Source organism: Peromyscus maniculatus, chromosome 1 (assembly GCF_049852395.1).
Source record: "Peromyscus maniculatus bairdii isolate BWxNUB_F1_BW_parent chromosome 1, HU_Pman_BW_mat_3.1, whole genome shotgun sequence".
Taxonomy (NCBI): Eukaryota; Metazoa; Chordata; class Mammalia; order Rodentia; family Cricetidae; genus Peromyscus; species Peromyscus maniculatus.
The window spans coordinates 192955543-192968850 of NC_134852.1; the positions used below are offsets into that span (position 1 = coordinate 192955543).

Consider the following 13308-nt stretch of genomic DNA (forward strand, 5'->3'; position numbering starts at 1 on the left):
GAGGAGCCACCAGCTGACCTCTCCACACTGCAAATAGCAGAAAGCACCACGCTCCTTCCTGTGCGTCTTCTCTATCCGTATTCCTGGCTTCTCTATGGCTAATTATGGTCAGCTAGTCACTGGCTTCACCCCCTGATTCAAGGTTAACTTTATTAACACAGTCTTGGGGTGTCACAGTGTAGCTAAATATCCCTCGACATTTCCCCCTTTTTGTCTAAGTAAAAAGGAGAGGTTTTTAACTCTAATACAGTAAAACTATATACAATACGAACAATTATCAAGTAAGAATTACACTCACAATGTCCAGTCCATTTGTATTTGGCAAATTCAGAGAAATTACTCTATTATCTATCATATCTTGGTGAATCCAGAGTTTTATACCTAAAACACTTTTTATCATAACTGGTATTACCAACCTAAAAATATCTTTTTAGACCCTGAACTCAACCTTTATAAACTTCACATCTTTTTTTGTAAGTTTCTTTTCTGAATTCGGTAACAAAGAAGACAGTATAACTATCTAGTCTTCGACCCCCATCAGAGACCCGAGAAGGATTAAATATTACCTGAGTAAACAGGAGTACATAGCAAACAACTTCCAAAACTATAAAAATGACAAGAGACAGCTGGCTGCCTGGATAGTCACCTAAGTTTCCTCTGCAATGTTGGGGCATCCATCTTTGGCTTACAGACCCAGAATATCTACAGACTTTTTTGTGAAGCAGGAATTTTGAACAACTGTCCTACCTTGTCTTAGCAAAGTTCATCAGTCACCTTCTTTTGTGTTCTTTTTGTCCAAATTGGACAGAATACTGTCACAGTTGAGGCAAGGGAAATTTCTTGCCGAGTGGTTTTGTCACAATGAAAGCAAACTCAATATGGAGGTCCTTCGATGCCCATCATCTCTGAAGTAGATTGGTGCTGCCAGGAGCAAGCGTATCTCACTGTCATGAAAAGCCTTAGGTTATTAACATTTTAAATGCCATATTCTGTAGATTGTAATTGGAATTTGTAGTTGAAGTTTTCTGGTGTCCCACCCGGTCCACAGCCTCTCAGACCCAAGTAAACACACAGAGGCTTATATTAATTAAAACTACTTGGCCATTAGCTCAGGCTAACTACTGACTAGCTCTTACACTTAAACTCAGTCAGTTTTCATTACTCTATATGTTACCACATGTTCTGTGGCTTTACATGCGTGCCATTACATGCTGCTCCCTGGACGGCAGGCTGGCATCTCCTGACTCAGCCTTCCACTTCCCAGAATTCTCCTTGTCTGTTTATCCCACCTATACTTCCTGCCTGGCTACTGGCCAGTCAGTGTTTTATTTATCAGCCAATCAGAGCAACACATTCACAGCATACAGAACATCCCACAGCACCAGATCTCTGAAGTGTTTGAAGACCACATATCCATCTAAAATATGTGAGGCTAAATGAAGCTTTTTTCTGTCTACATCTAAACCCTTACTACAAGTTTGATTGTTATCTTAATTATTCTAAACAGTCTGTAATAGTAGCTTTCAAGGACTAGAACTTTATAATTTTAAATGAGCTGCATAAGTACAATACCTTAAACAAGAGTAGAAACATATATCCAGTATGTTATAACAAAACTAATCTTAAATTTTGTATGAGTATACAAAAATCCATACCAATGTAAAATATTTGAGATTAATAGTTGTTTTGTAGTTTAAAAGTAGATTCAATAATCCACCCTTTTATCCTGTCATTCCTGTATCTAGCCCCTCCCTCCCCCCACTTTTTTCAGAAAAAGATTCCTGAATCTAACTTCCTTTGCTTAGTTTTTTCCCCCTGACCATGACCAGTAACATGCAATCAAACCCTCCAAACGATGATAAACATCCAGGGCCCACTGAATGTCCAAAAACCATCCACCCCCACTTCTTGGGAATGTGGATCATGTTCTTAAAATTACTTCCTGCTGTATGAGTGTGATGGCATCTTTAGGGGATCCTGAGAAAATTGAGATAATGTTCAAGTCCTGGGAGAGCTCTTGTCCAGTTTCAATGTGAGGGGAAAGTGCAGAACTTATCTGAAGCTCTGGCTGGAGTCGTCTATGAGGCTGGACCATCTTAGCTAACCACTTTGAAATTGTCCTGAGCAGTTTGTAGTTTAAAGCTGATATTTGGGTGGTGTTTGTTTGCTTAATAGTGTTAACAGAGTCTGGGTGGATTTGTCATTGTAGGGCCCCATCATCTTCTTCAAGACCTCAAAGGTCACTGCCAGGGATGGTCACGGTTCACTGCAGAAAACTTAAACATTTTAAGTGTCATATGCAGCAGATCTCTGAGAGGTTAAAGGCCCACAACCTATTAAATACCTCTGGGGTATACAAACTTAATTTCTAGTTACCTGCTTCATTCTCAAGCCCGAAAACATGTACAAGAAGTTAGATGAAGCTTATTTCTAGAATTAATTAGTATTCTATATGACCACCAATATCACAACAGATTTTATATATATATTATTTATATGTGCTTTATATATATAAAATCTTAAAAATTTTGAGATAATATTTATACCTTAAGAAAAGTTTTAAAGGATCAAATGGAAACTCAAAGATGATGAGATTAGTGGCAGTAGACTCGTCCCTTAAGTTTGATTTTTCTTCTGTCCCATGCCATATGGCTCTTCTGACATGAGACAGAGATTTTGGATTTTTCTTTAACAAGCATGCTTGGGTTTAGAGGAGAAAGCCATGATCCAACTCCAAAGCCAGCTTTAATTTTTAATTGAATTGGGACTACAAAAGACCATTTGCCTTTTATGTTTGTACAGAGCAGCAAAAACAAGCCTTCGGGAAGAGTTGTGAAATTCTACCCTGTTGGAGGCGTGTTGTACCATTAGGCCAACTTACTCTCTTTCTTAGGGTGTTTTCTCTTGACTCGTCCTTCCTCTTACACTTTCTCATCTGTCCAGCGGTCTTTAGATTCCTTAGTTGGATGCTTTTATTCTCCTGGGAAGACAGAAACAAAACCCTGCCCCAACCCTACTTTTGGGAAGTTCCCTCTTTGGCTGGTTATATTTTTGTTAATGAAAAATTATTTTTGGCAACAGAAAAAGTACTATCTTTTATTAATAAATTTTTTCTTTTTCTTTTTTTCATACCTGATCAAATGAAAGGCATTTGCTAGTTTTATACATTAGTTTAGATTGAATGACCAAGCTGTTTGATGAACTATCGTCTCTCCTAATCAATAGGCCTCTCCTGTTCAACTCTAATCTTTATCAGTCTTGATGGTATCCATAGCTTTTCTTCTTCTGTGGAAACATAAGCAAAACTTTTTTCACAAAGTAACACATACCCTGTTTTCCATTCTGAGGTCAACACATCTTTAAAATATACAAGCTGATTTAATTCCATAATTGTTTCTATCATCCAATGTCTCTCCACAGCTGTTGTTCCTTTCTCATTAGCATGTAAGCTTTATTGAGCATATCTTTTAAAGTGAGGTTAGGTCTGTGTCTGCAGAAGCCTGTGGGGATGGAGTGTCCTGTGTGCCTGTGTAGAGGATTAGCGGCAGCAGCAGCAGCAGTGGGTGTGTGTTGGCCTGGGGGGCTGACACAGAGTGACCACAGCAAGGAAGGGCGTGGGGGTGGCAGGAGAAGCCACCTGAGCAGTGGCAGTGGCAGAGAGAAGTGGCAGCTTCAGAAGCCACAGTGTGATCTCATGCCATGCATTGGATGCCAAAATATGTTTATCTAAGTTGTTCTATTACCAATAAGGACTCAGGAGTCAGATATTGGGGTGAAAACCTGATAGATCAAAGAAGTGGTGGAGGAGCAACCAGCTGACCTTCTCTCCACACTTCCCAGATCTCATGAGAAATCTCTAAGTCCCGCCCTACTTCTTCCTGTGTGTCTTCTCTATTCATATTCCTGGCTTCTCTGTGGCTCATTCTGGTCAGCTGGTCACTGGCTCCACCCCCTGATTCAAGGTTAATTTTATTAATACAGTCTCAGGGTATCACAGTGTGATCAAATATCCTGAAACAGAGGAGGTCTGAAGACCACACAGGTCTTGTATCCCTGTAAGTCCATATCAATCCTGTGTCCAAATCTTTTCCCTAGGGCAGAACGGGCCTAAGTTACTATTCTGTTTCAGCAACAGTCACTGGAGAATTGAACAGTGAGCTATAAAAATATATAACTGTAGATGTAACCAACCGTCTTATTAAATAAGAAACACAGAAACAATGTAAAAGAGAAAGCCGAGAAGTCAGAGCTCAGAGCTAAAATCTCACCCTTCTTCCTGCTGTCCCAGCTTCGCGAAAAGAGACCTACTTCCTGTCGGTTCGTTTTTTTATAGTATGTTGTTCTGCCTTCTCATTGGTTGTAAACCCAAACACATGACTGCCTCGTCACTGTCTGAATGTACAGCCCCCTAGGTCTTAAAGGCATATGCCTCCAATGCTGACTGTATCCCTGAACACACAGAGATCTAATGGGATTAAAGGCGTGTGCCACCACCGCCACACTCTTGCTATGGCTCTAATAGCTCTGACCCCCAGACAACTTTATTTATTAACATACAATCAAAATAATATTTCAGTACAATTAGATTACCACCACATATAACATTAACCTTAAATGAGTTCCTCTATAGCCAGAAAAACTTATTTTACCAACAATAGATATTATAGTTTCAGCTAGCTCTGGACCTGGGCTAGATGAATCGGAAGGCCACAGTAAGGCTCCAGAATGTGTCATTTACCTGCATACTGGTTATGGGGAAAAACATGCAGACTGATTTTTATTTTTGATATTCAACAGAAATCAGTAAGTGATAGTTACATCAAACACTCTGCATTTGGTGGTAGTTTACAACATGTTGCTGAGGGCCAAGATGAGGATTTTGTGGAAGAAGTAATTTTAATGGATTTATTTGAAGTGAAAGCTGCAGAATATGAGGACAATCAAGAACAGACAGAAAAGCAGGAGGCAAATATTTTTGTGCCCAGTAGTTCTCCAGGTAACACACTCCCCTGAAATACGCAGTAACTTACGTACATGTTGGAGCAGTAAAAAATAATTGACCTTATGTGTATTTGTTATCCCACTGTGGACTTTCAAGTGATTATCTGAGTTTTATCATTAAGTGGCCAACCGGCGTAAACTGCCAAAAGGCATGATGCCTCGCATTTTAGAAGACGAAGGATTGTACATTAAGAAAAAGCCAGAGACATATAAAAAGATCTGCAACAAAATGGAACATCGCCTGCTCAGCCTGCAGGAGGCAAGTGTACCAGCTAATGAGTTAAACCAGTGGCAGCTAACATATGACATTTGTTTTTAGTGAAATAGTCGATTACTATATTCTGTACATATTTCTGATAGGGAAAACACTGGTTTGAAGAAAGTGGAGAAATAATGTCACTACCTTCACCTATTAGACAATCTTGGAATTTCAGGATCAGCACGAGCAAGGAACCTTTGAATCCAGCACTAAAGACTATACACAGAAAGGTAATCAACAGCGATCTGTTTGTATTCATGCTTAGATGATTATAATTGAAACAATTGTAATGTCAATTATAACATGTTTTTATGGTTTTATTTTATGTCTAAGGACACTGAGCCTAGTCACAGAATAGCTAACCTTGGATAAAATATAGAGCCATCTTTAAGATTATTGAGGTCAATTTAATGATGGGAAATACTCAAATAAAATGTGAAGCGAAAACCACAATACAACATTTGTATGATCCTCACTTTTTAAAAGGCAGCACCAAATGAATGGTACTCAAGGGACCACCACTGTAACTCCTAGCCCTGTGGATTGCTCTTCCCTGTTAGATTTGTCTCTTTTACATGAATGAAATCTTAGAAAATTACTATTTGTACGCAGCAATAGTTTATTTTTCTTCTGTATAGAAATTGATGGTATGAAAACCCCATTTTATTTCTGTTCTTCTATTGATGGATATCATGTGTATCTGGTTGTTGGCCATTGTAACAACACCGTTGAGAAATGTCTGCACATGTGTTCTGACTATACGTGTATATGTATTTTCTGCTGGGTAAATATTACAGAATATAAACGCTGGTTTTCGGTTTGTATGCATTCAGCTTTGCTATATAATGCCAAAATGCCTCTGTGGTGGTTTGAATAGGAGTGGCCCCTGTGGGCTCATATATTGGGATGTGTAGTCATCAGGGTGTAGCATGAATCTTAAAAGTTCTTATTAATAAAATCAAACCTGAGGCCAGTTATTGGGGTGAACTGGAAGATCAGAGAACCAGAACAAGCCACAGCTTTCTCACCTCGCCGGATCCTCAGCTGGTCTTGTTTCCTCAGACTGGAGGCCTCTGAGTCCTTATCCAGAATGGGTCTCAGCTGAACTGCTGCTCAAAAGCCTGAATGTTTAATCAGGCCAAATGCTTAACCAAGCCAAATGCTTCTAGTTCCTGGTCCTCACACTTTATATATCTTTCTGCCTTCTACCATCACTCCCTGGGATTAAAGGCTCGGCTTTCTGGGATTAAAGGCGTGAGTCACCATGCTTGGCTGTATCCTTGAACACATGGATTTCTGCCTAGCTCTGTCTCCCAAGTGCTGGGATTAAAGTTGTGTGCTACCACTGCCTATCCTCTATGTTTAATATTGTGGCTGTTCTGTCTCTGACCCCAGATAAGTTTATTAGGGTGCACAATATTTCGGGGAACACAATACCACCACATCAGGGAGTGGCTCTATTTGAGAAAGATAGGAGGCGTGGTCTTGGTGGAGGAAGTGTGTCACTGGGGGTGGGCTTTGAGGTTTCAAAAGCCCAAGCTGGCCAAGTCTAGTCTTTCTCTTTTTCTCCCTCCCTCTCCACACTTTCTGCTTCTTTCCCTCTCTCCATCTCTCTTTCCATCTCTGTCTCCCTCCTCCTCCATCTCTCTCTCTCTTGCCTTCAGATCAGGATGTAGCTCTCAGCCATTGCTCCAGTACCATGAGTGCCACCATACTCCCCATCATAATGAAACTGTAAGCAAGCCCCAATTAAATATTTTCTTCTATGAGAGTGGCCACTGGGCGGTGGTGGCGCACACCTTTAATCCCAGCACTTGGGAGGCAGAGCCAGGTGGATCTCTTCGAGTTTGAGGCCAGCCTAGGCTACAGAGTGAGTTCCAGGAAAGGCGCAAAGCTACACAGAGAAACCCTGTCTCCAAAAACAAAAACAAAACAAAACAAAAAATCAAAACAACAATGACAACAACAAAGAGTTGCCATAGTCATGATGTCTCTTCACATAAAAGAACAGTAATGAAAGAGAGTGGTTAATAAGAGAAAGGGTAATTCCTTGGCTTATAAATTGAATGGTGGACTTTGGTCCTATATGCCAAGATGGAGAATTCTTGGGAGTGGAAGTTCTAACTTCCCTGTTTTAGCTTCTGAGAACCACAGCCAATAAGTACTGAGTGAGAAAAGACCAGGCAAAGGCTAATGCCTCTCCACTGAACAAACACAATCCAGGGTGTGTCGCAGCTAGCTAGTGCAGCATTTGCTAACGAGACAAGCTTCCTTCTCGAACTTGGATCTCCAAGTTTTCTATCTAACGGTTTTAAACTGAAACTGTTGTCTTCCTGGTGGTTTCCCGGGCAGTGGCCCGCTTACCAGTATACTACTAACTGATCAGTTCCTTAGGGGGGCTCAAGTTGGCCATTATATAGAGGACAGGGACTTAACAGATGTGGTTAGTAAAAAACAAGCTTTTATGGCTTTTCTCCTTCCTCCTTGACGCTACCAAGGCTGAATTACTAACTCAGGAAAGAGCAGGGAGGCAGAGGTTTAGGAACAGTGCTGGTGGCCTCTAGTTCATCCAGTCTGCCATTCCAGGTTTGGGGTGGGACATCGTTTGTCCCAGCATAGCAGCGGGGGTGACATCAGTGACACAGACTGGAAAGCATTGTCTTCCTAATTTTCTGTTTCAATAGCACTATCACCGACTGTGTAAGCTTCAAAGCAGTTCACCGAGGCCCTGATTCTTCTCCGACATAGAGGGACCACATCTCATAATGACCTTGCTGGCAGAGTCCCAAGACAGTGAGTGCAGTGTCCTGGCAAGAGGCAGGGCGCATGAGAGACTTAGCAAGACAGACTTTTAGAGCCGATGACCCACTCTTGAGGGAACCAGTTAATCCATTTGTCCTGGGTAGGGTTTTTGTCAGCTTGACGCAAACTCCAGTTATCTGGGATAAGGAACTCCAACTGAGACAATGTCTCTGCCTGTAGGCAAGGCTGTGGAGCATGTGGGCCAAATAAGCCCTTTCCTCTCCAGGTTGCTCCTGGTCAGGGTCTTTATTACAGCAAAAGAAAGCAGACTAAGGCACCATTAATTGCTACTAATCATGTGATCGATCTGTTCATGAGCAAAGAGGACTGATAACCTCCTAAAAGTCCCAGTTGGCCCTACTCTGAGCAATCAGATTTTAGCGTCTTCGGAGGGGTAAAGCCCCATTCAAACCCCAACAGTAGACCTTTTATACCAGATTGATCCAGAGAGGGGGCTCAGTGCTGTCCTTCTGAGGTGGATTCAGCCCTGGGAATTAGATTAGACTGTACATGCTAAGGAACTCACCATCTCTCTCAAATAACATCACTAAAAATCAGCCACACACATTTAGACACACATGCTTAAATTGAAGACAGCGGATGAAGGCATAGATGAACCATTTTACATATAATCTAAGACCTCCAGACTGAAGCAGTTTTAATGGAGGTGTAATCTAGTATCCAAATGAGGACAGTCTTTTGTAGAGAGAGGGACGAGGGACAATGTCCTTAACCTACTAGAGTCTGGGTTCCTTCAAGGGACTCTTCAGATGAATACCAGTATGTTCACTTATAAATAATTTTTAATAGATAATTCCACTGAACTCTGACTCACAAGACAAAACTCTTAATACAAAAGTTGTAACACAGTTTGCCGTGGTGTCCCTATAAAACATTATTTTGTGTCTTGTAAACTGAAAGTCCAACATCCACATAAACAGCAATGACACAGATGACTATAATTTACAGCATGATGACTAAGATTCTGTGTTAAAATAAGGTGTTGTAATAAAAAGGAAAGTGTAATATAAAATTTCAAAGATGAATAACCACTTGCTGCCCTTATAGTTCTGAAGCTCTGGAATTTAAATGCACCTGGTATGTTATTTTATAAGGGAAGGTTTTTTGTGGTCTCAAAGGCAACAGAATGAAATGAACTTGGACATATTTTTCTTTAAAAGGCAGTGAAGCCTGACCTGGGATGCTGTTTTAGGAACAGGATGGATGGTCAAAGGGAAATGTACCAACTGGATCTTAACATCGTGGGCTTGCAATTCAGCCATCACCCACTCTTCAATCAAGAACAAGTCCTGTGTGCCAGGCTGCTCCAGCTCTGTGAGTCTTTCCAGGACAGGCAGAAGCAGAGTTTATCTCAGCTGCTCTATGAGAAGGTGAGGGGGCCCCCACACTTAATACTGGAAGAGGACACTCTTGGAATAGAACAGCTAACAGAAAACATTCTCCCTTAGTGCTTAAAGGTTTAACCTGTTAGAACAGTGGTCTGAGAACAAATTGGAAGGTTTGGCTTGCTGAGGAGACAGCCTCAAGCCTGCCCCACAGGACATTTGCCACAGGTAAGGTGTGATGATATATTGTGTTTAAAACAAAGCTTGCCTGAGGATCAAAGGACAGAGCCAGTCACTAGATTAAACACAGAGGCCAGGCAGTGATGGCACACACCTTTAATCCCAGCACTCAGGAGGCAGAGATGCATCTGGATCTCTGTGAGTTCAAAGCCATCCTGGACTACATGAGATTGACTCAGTCTAGGAGAGAAACAGGGCCAGGCAGTGGTGGCGCACACCTTTAATCCCAGAACTTGGGAATCCCAGTGCTTGAGATCTCATGCCGTTGCTACCAGTATTTGGGAAGCACACATGCCATTAATCCAGCACTAGGAAGGAAGTAATATGGGTGGGCAGAGAAAGGCATATAAGGCGTGAGGAGACAGGAATTACTAGAGCCCCTTTTAGGCTGAGGACTCAGAGGCTTTTAGAGGATTCATGGAGATAGGATCTTGCTTTCCATTTGGCCTGAGGATTCAGTAATGGTGAGAAGTTTCTCCAGTGACTTGTTCCTTTGTTTCTCTGATCTTTTTGGCATTTATCCCAACATCTGGCTCTGGGTTTTTATTATAAGACCATTTAGGATTTGTACAATAGTAAAGCATCCACTAGTCAGTGCTACTTTTGGCCCTATGATACAAGAAGAGCATTTGAAATTATCATGGTGTCTTAGTTAGGGTTTCTATTGCTGTGAAGAGACACCATGGCCACAGCAAGTCTTATAAATGAAAACATTTAATTAGGGTGGCTTACAGTTCAGAGATTTAATTCATTATCAACATGACGGGAAGCAAGCAGCATGCAGGCAGACATGGTGCTAGAGAAGGAGCTGAGAGTTCTTACATCTTGACTCACAGGCAACAGGAAGTGGTCTAAAACACTGGGTGTGGCTTGAGCATATCTGAAACCTCAAAGCCCTCCTTCATTCACAGTGACACACTTCCTCCAACAAGACCACACCTACTCCAACAAGGCCACACTTCCTAATAGTGCCACCCACTTTGGGGACCACAAATGGCTTTCAAATCACCACAAATGGCTTTAAGAGGCACCACTTTTAAATCTTGTAATTTGGCATTTTGTATTAAAATAAATAGCATTCTTGAACCTCCTGTAAAACTGAACAATTTTCTTCTGAGGATAGCTAATCTAAGTAGTTATCTATGGACATCATGAAGAGAGTCATAAATTCTGAAGAAGCATCAGAGATATATCCACAGATTATGGTGCCATCTCTCACCTAAGCCTTCTTTGGATCCCTGGTACCCAAGAATGTTGTTAACTAATGTTCTCTTAGAGAAAAAAAATTGTAGGTCTCATTCAACTGAATATGCTTGAAATGAAATAGTGTAGTATTTCACTAACCATGAAATGTTGATAGAGCCAGCAGGCATCTCAAAAAGTTGTATATGAACTGTACTTTAATGAATGTCTGCTTGTTAGATACAAGTGTAGCCTGCCGTGGTGGTACACACCTCTAATTCCAGCTCAGGGAGGCTGAGGGAGGAAATTACTTTCAGTTTGAGATCAGTCTGGGATTGATAGTAAACCCCTCTCTAAAAAAATACTAGTGCAGAAATCTTAGAACTTGGTTCATCTGTTTGAATTGTATGTTATTGATTGTGTGAGAGAATTTAATAGAAGGGGTAAATAGATTAGTAACATGAGAACAGTCCCCATGAATACCAAGAATTCTAAGTTTCAGTGCAGTGTGATCATGATGTTCATGCACAGAGGAGCTGATTCTGAAGTTGATACAGGCCCCTGAGAGTAATTTTATTTACGGGTTCCTGCTCTATATGATGTATCTAACAAAATGTTAATCTCATCTCTTTTTTTAAACTTTCTTTTTATATATTCTCTGTGTCTTTCACCTCATGCATCTCAATCCCATTCATTTCCTCATTCCTTCATATCTGCCCTCTGTCCTTGTAATCCACCCCCCAGAATAAAATAAAATTTAAAAGGAAAAATCTCATCATGGAAGCTATAGTGTGATATATATATCTATATAGTGTGTGTGTGTGTGTGTGTGAGCCAGGCAGTAAACCCTTTTTCCATATATCTTTACTTGCAAGTGTTCATTGCAAAGAGTCATTGGTCTGTTTTGAGGCCTCTGCTTCTGCTACACTATCAATGCTAGGCCCTCACTGGAGCTCCTCTCGGTTATCCTTTTGTTGCCCTGTGTCCTGGAGATCCTGCAGCTTTGGGTCTGCAGGACTAGCCCCTACACGTGCTCCAGCAGATCATGGATGGGGTGGAAGTTAGGGTGGACCAGCTCATCACTCTGGTTCTGGGCCGGTAGTTGCAGAGTTGGCCAGCCCGCCAGCTCTCCCCCATCCTCACTCACCACCAGGGTGAGGTCTCCAGCTTTGCCCTTGCCAGTTCACCGCTTGAATCAATGAGCAAGGGGTGGGCCAGTTTTCCTGCTTACATGTCCTCAGGGTCAGCTCTATTGTGCTGTCCAGGTGAGGTGTAGGACCTTCTCTCCTGAGTACTTCAGCCAGTGAGGGGTGGGGCCAACTCTGTACAGCCCTACCCTCTCAGCCCTCAATGGTGTCACGAGCCACAGAAAGGCCACTGCATCAGAGCCATGAACCCAGACATGGGCCCTGGCAGCAGCCCAGGCCCAGACATCACCATGGCCCTGGGTGACAATCAAGCCACCCACCTCAGCCTGCTCCTCACCTATTTCACCTCTTCAGATCTGCCCCTGTCCACAGGGCATGAACCACTCTGTCTCCCATACTGTGGTCATATATTGTGTACCCTAATAAACTTTGCCTGAAGATCAGAGAGACAAAGGAACAAGCCACTGCCACATCTTACCTCTAGGATTCCTCAGCCGGAAAAGCCTCTAGCTGAAAGACCTTTAGTTCCTGTCTTCTCACGCCTTATATACCTTTCTCCTCTCAGCCTTCCTAGTGCTGGGATTAATGGCGTGTGTGCTTCCCAAATACTGGGATTAAAGGTGTGAGATCTCAAGTGCTAGGATTAAAGGCATGTGGCTCCCAAGTATAGTGATTAAAGGTGTGTGCCACCACTGCCTGGCTCTGTTTCTCTCCTAGACTGAGTCAATCTCATGTAGTCCAGGGTGGCTTTGAACTCACAGAGATCCAGATGGATCTCTGCCTCCCGAGTGCTAGGATTAAAGGTGTGTGCCACCACTGCCTGGCCTCTATGTTTAATCTAGTGGCTTGTTCTGTCCTCTGATCTTCAGGCAACCATACCTCACCATACATACACATCACCATAGTAGTGTCCGGCTGCCTGGCGCCGTAAGGTATTGAGAGGGCTCGTGCTTTCTCCTCAGAGCCTGAGGTGGACTGCCCCAGGCCTGCATGTGGGATTTCTTGGCCTGCTTAGTCTGCCATGGTGCTGGGCAGGACCATGCCTCCTCATCATACAAAGATGATGCCTGGTTCCTATTTAATGTGGAGATATTGCTGCATTCCTTTTGCAGGCTGGGGCTAGAAAGCCTTTGAAATTATCTCATCTTTAAAACCTTATGTAGCAACAATAATTTTTATCTCCATAGAGTACTGCCTACTAATACATTTACAGGGCAGCTTTATCTTTATTGTTCATACTCATAGCCCTGTACATAAAATAAGCTGTTTGAAATCATTGTTTGTCACATATTTCCACATTATAGTCTTACAGATCAATCCTTACTCTATT

The 13308-nt window shown here is 42.0% G+C and overlaps 1 protein-coding gene across 3 annotated transcripts in view; it reads left to right on the forward strand.

Annotated features, from left to right (window-relative positions):
• Positions 1-13308, forward strand: part of Cc2d2b (coiled-coil and C2 domain containing 2B) — a 110651-nt gene that overhangs the window by 22580 nt on the left and 74763 nt on the right. For all 3 annotated transcript variants that reach the window (XM_042263452.2, XM_076563078.1, XM_076563079.1), the window contains exons 7-10: positions 4798-4996; positions 5124-5260; positions 5362-5490; positions 9244-9453. In XM_042263452.2, coding sequence (XP_042119386.2) covers positions 4798-4996; positions 5124-5260; positions 5362-5490; positions 9244-9453 — 675 coding nt within the window. The remainder of the gene's footprint in view (positions 1-4797; positions 4997-5123; positions 5261-5361; positions 5491-9243; positions 9454-13308) is intronic.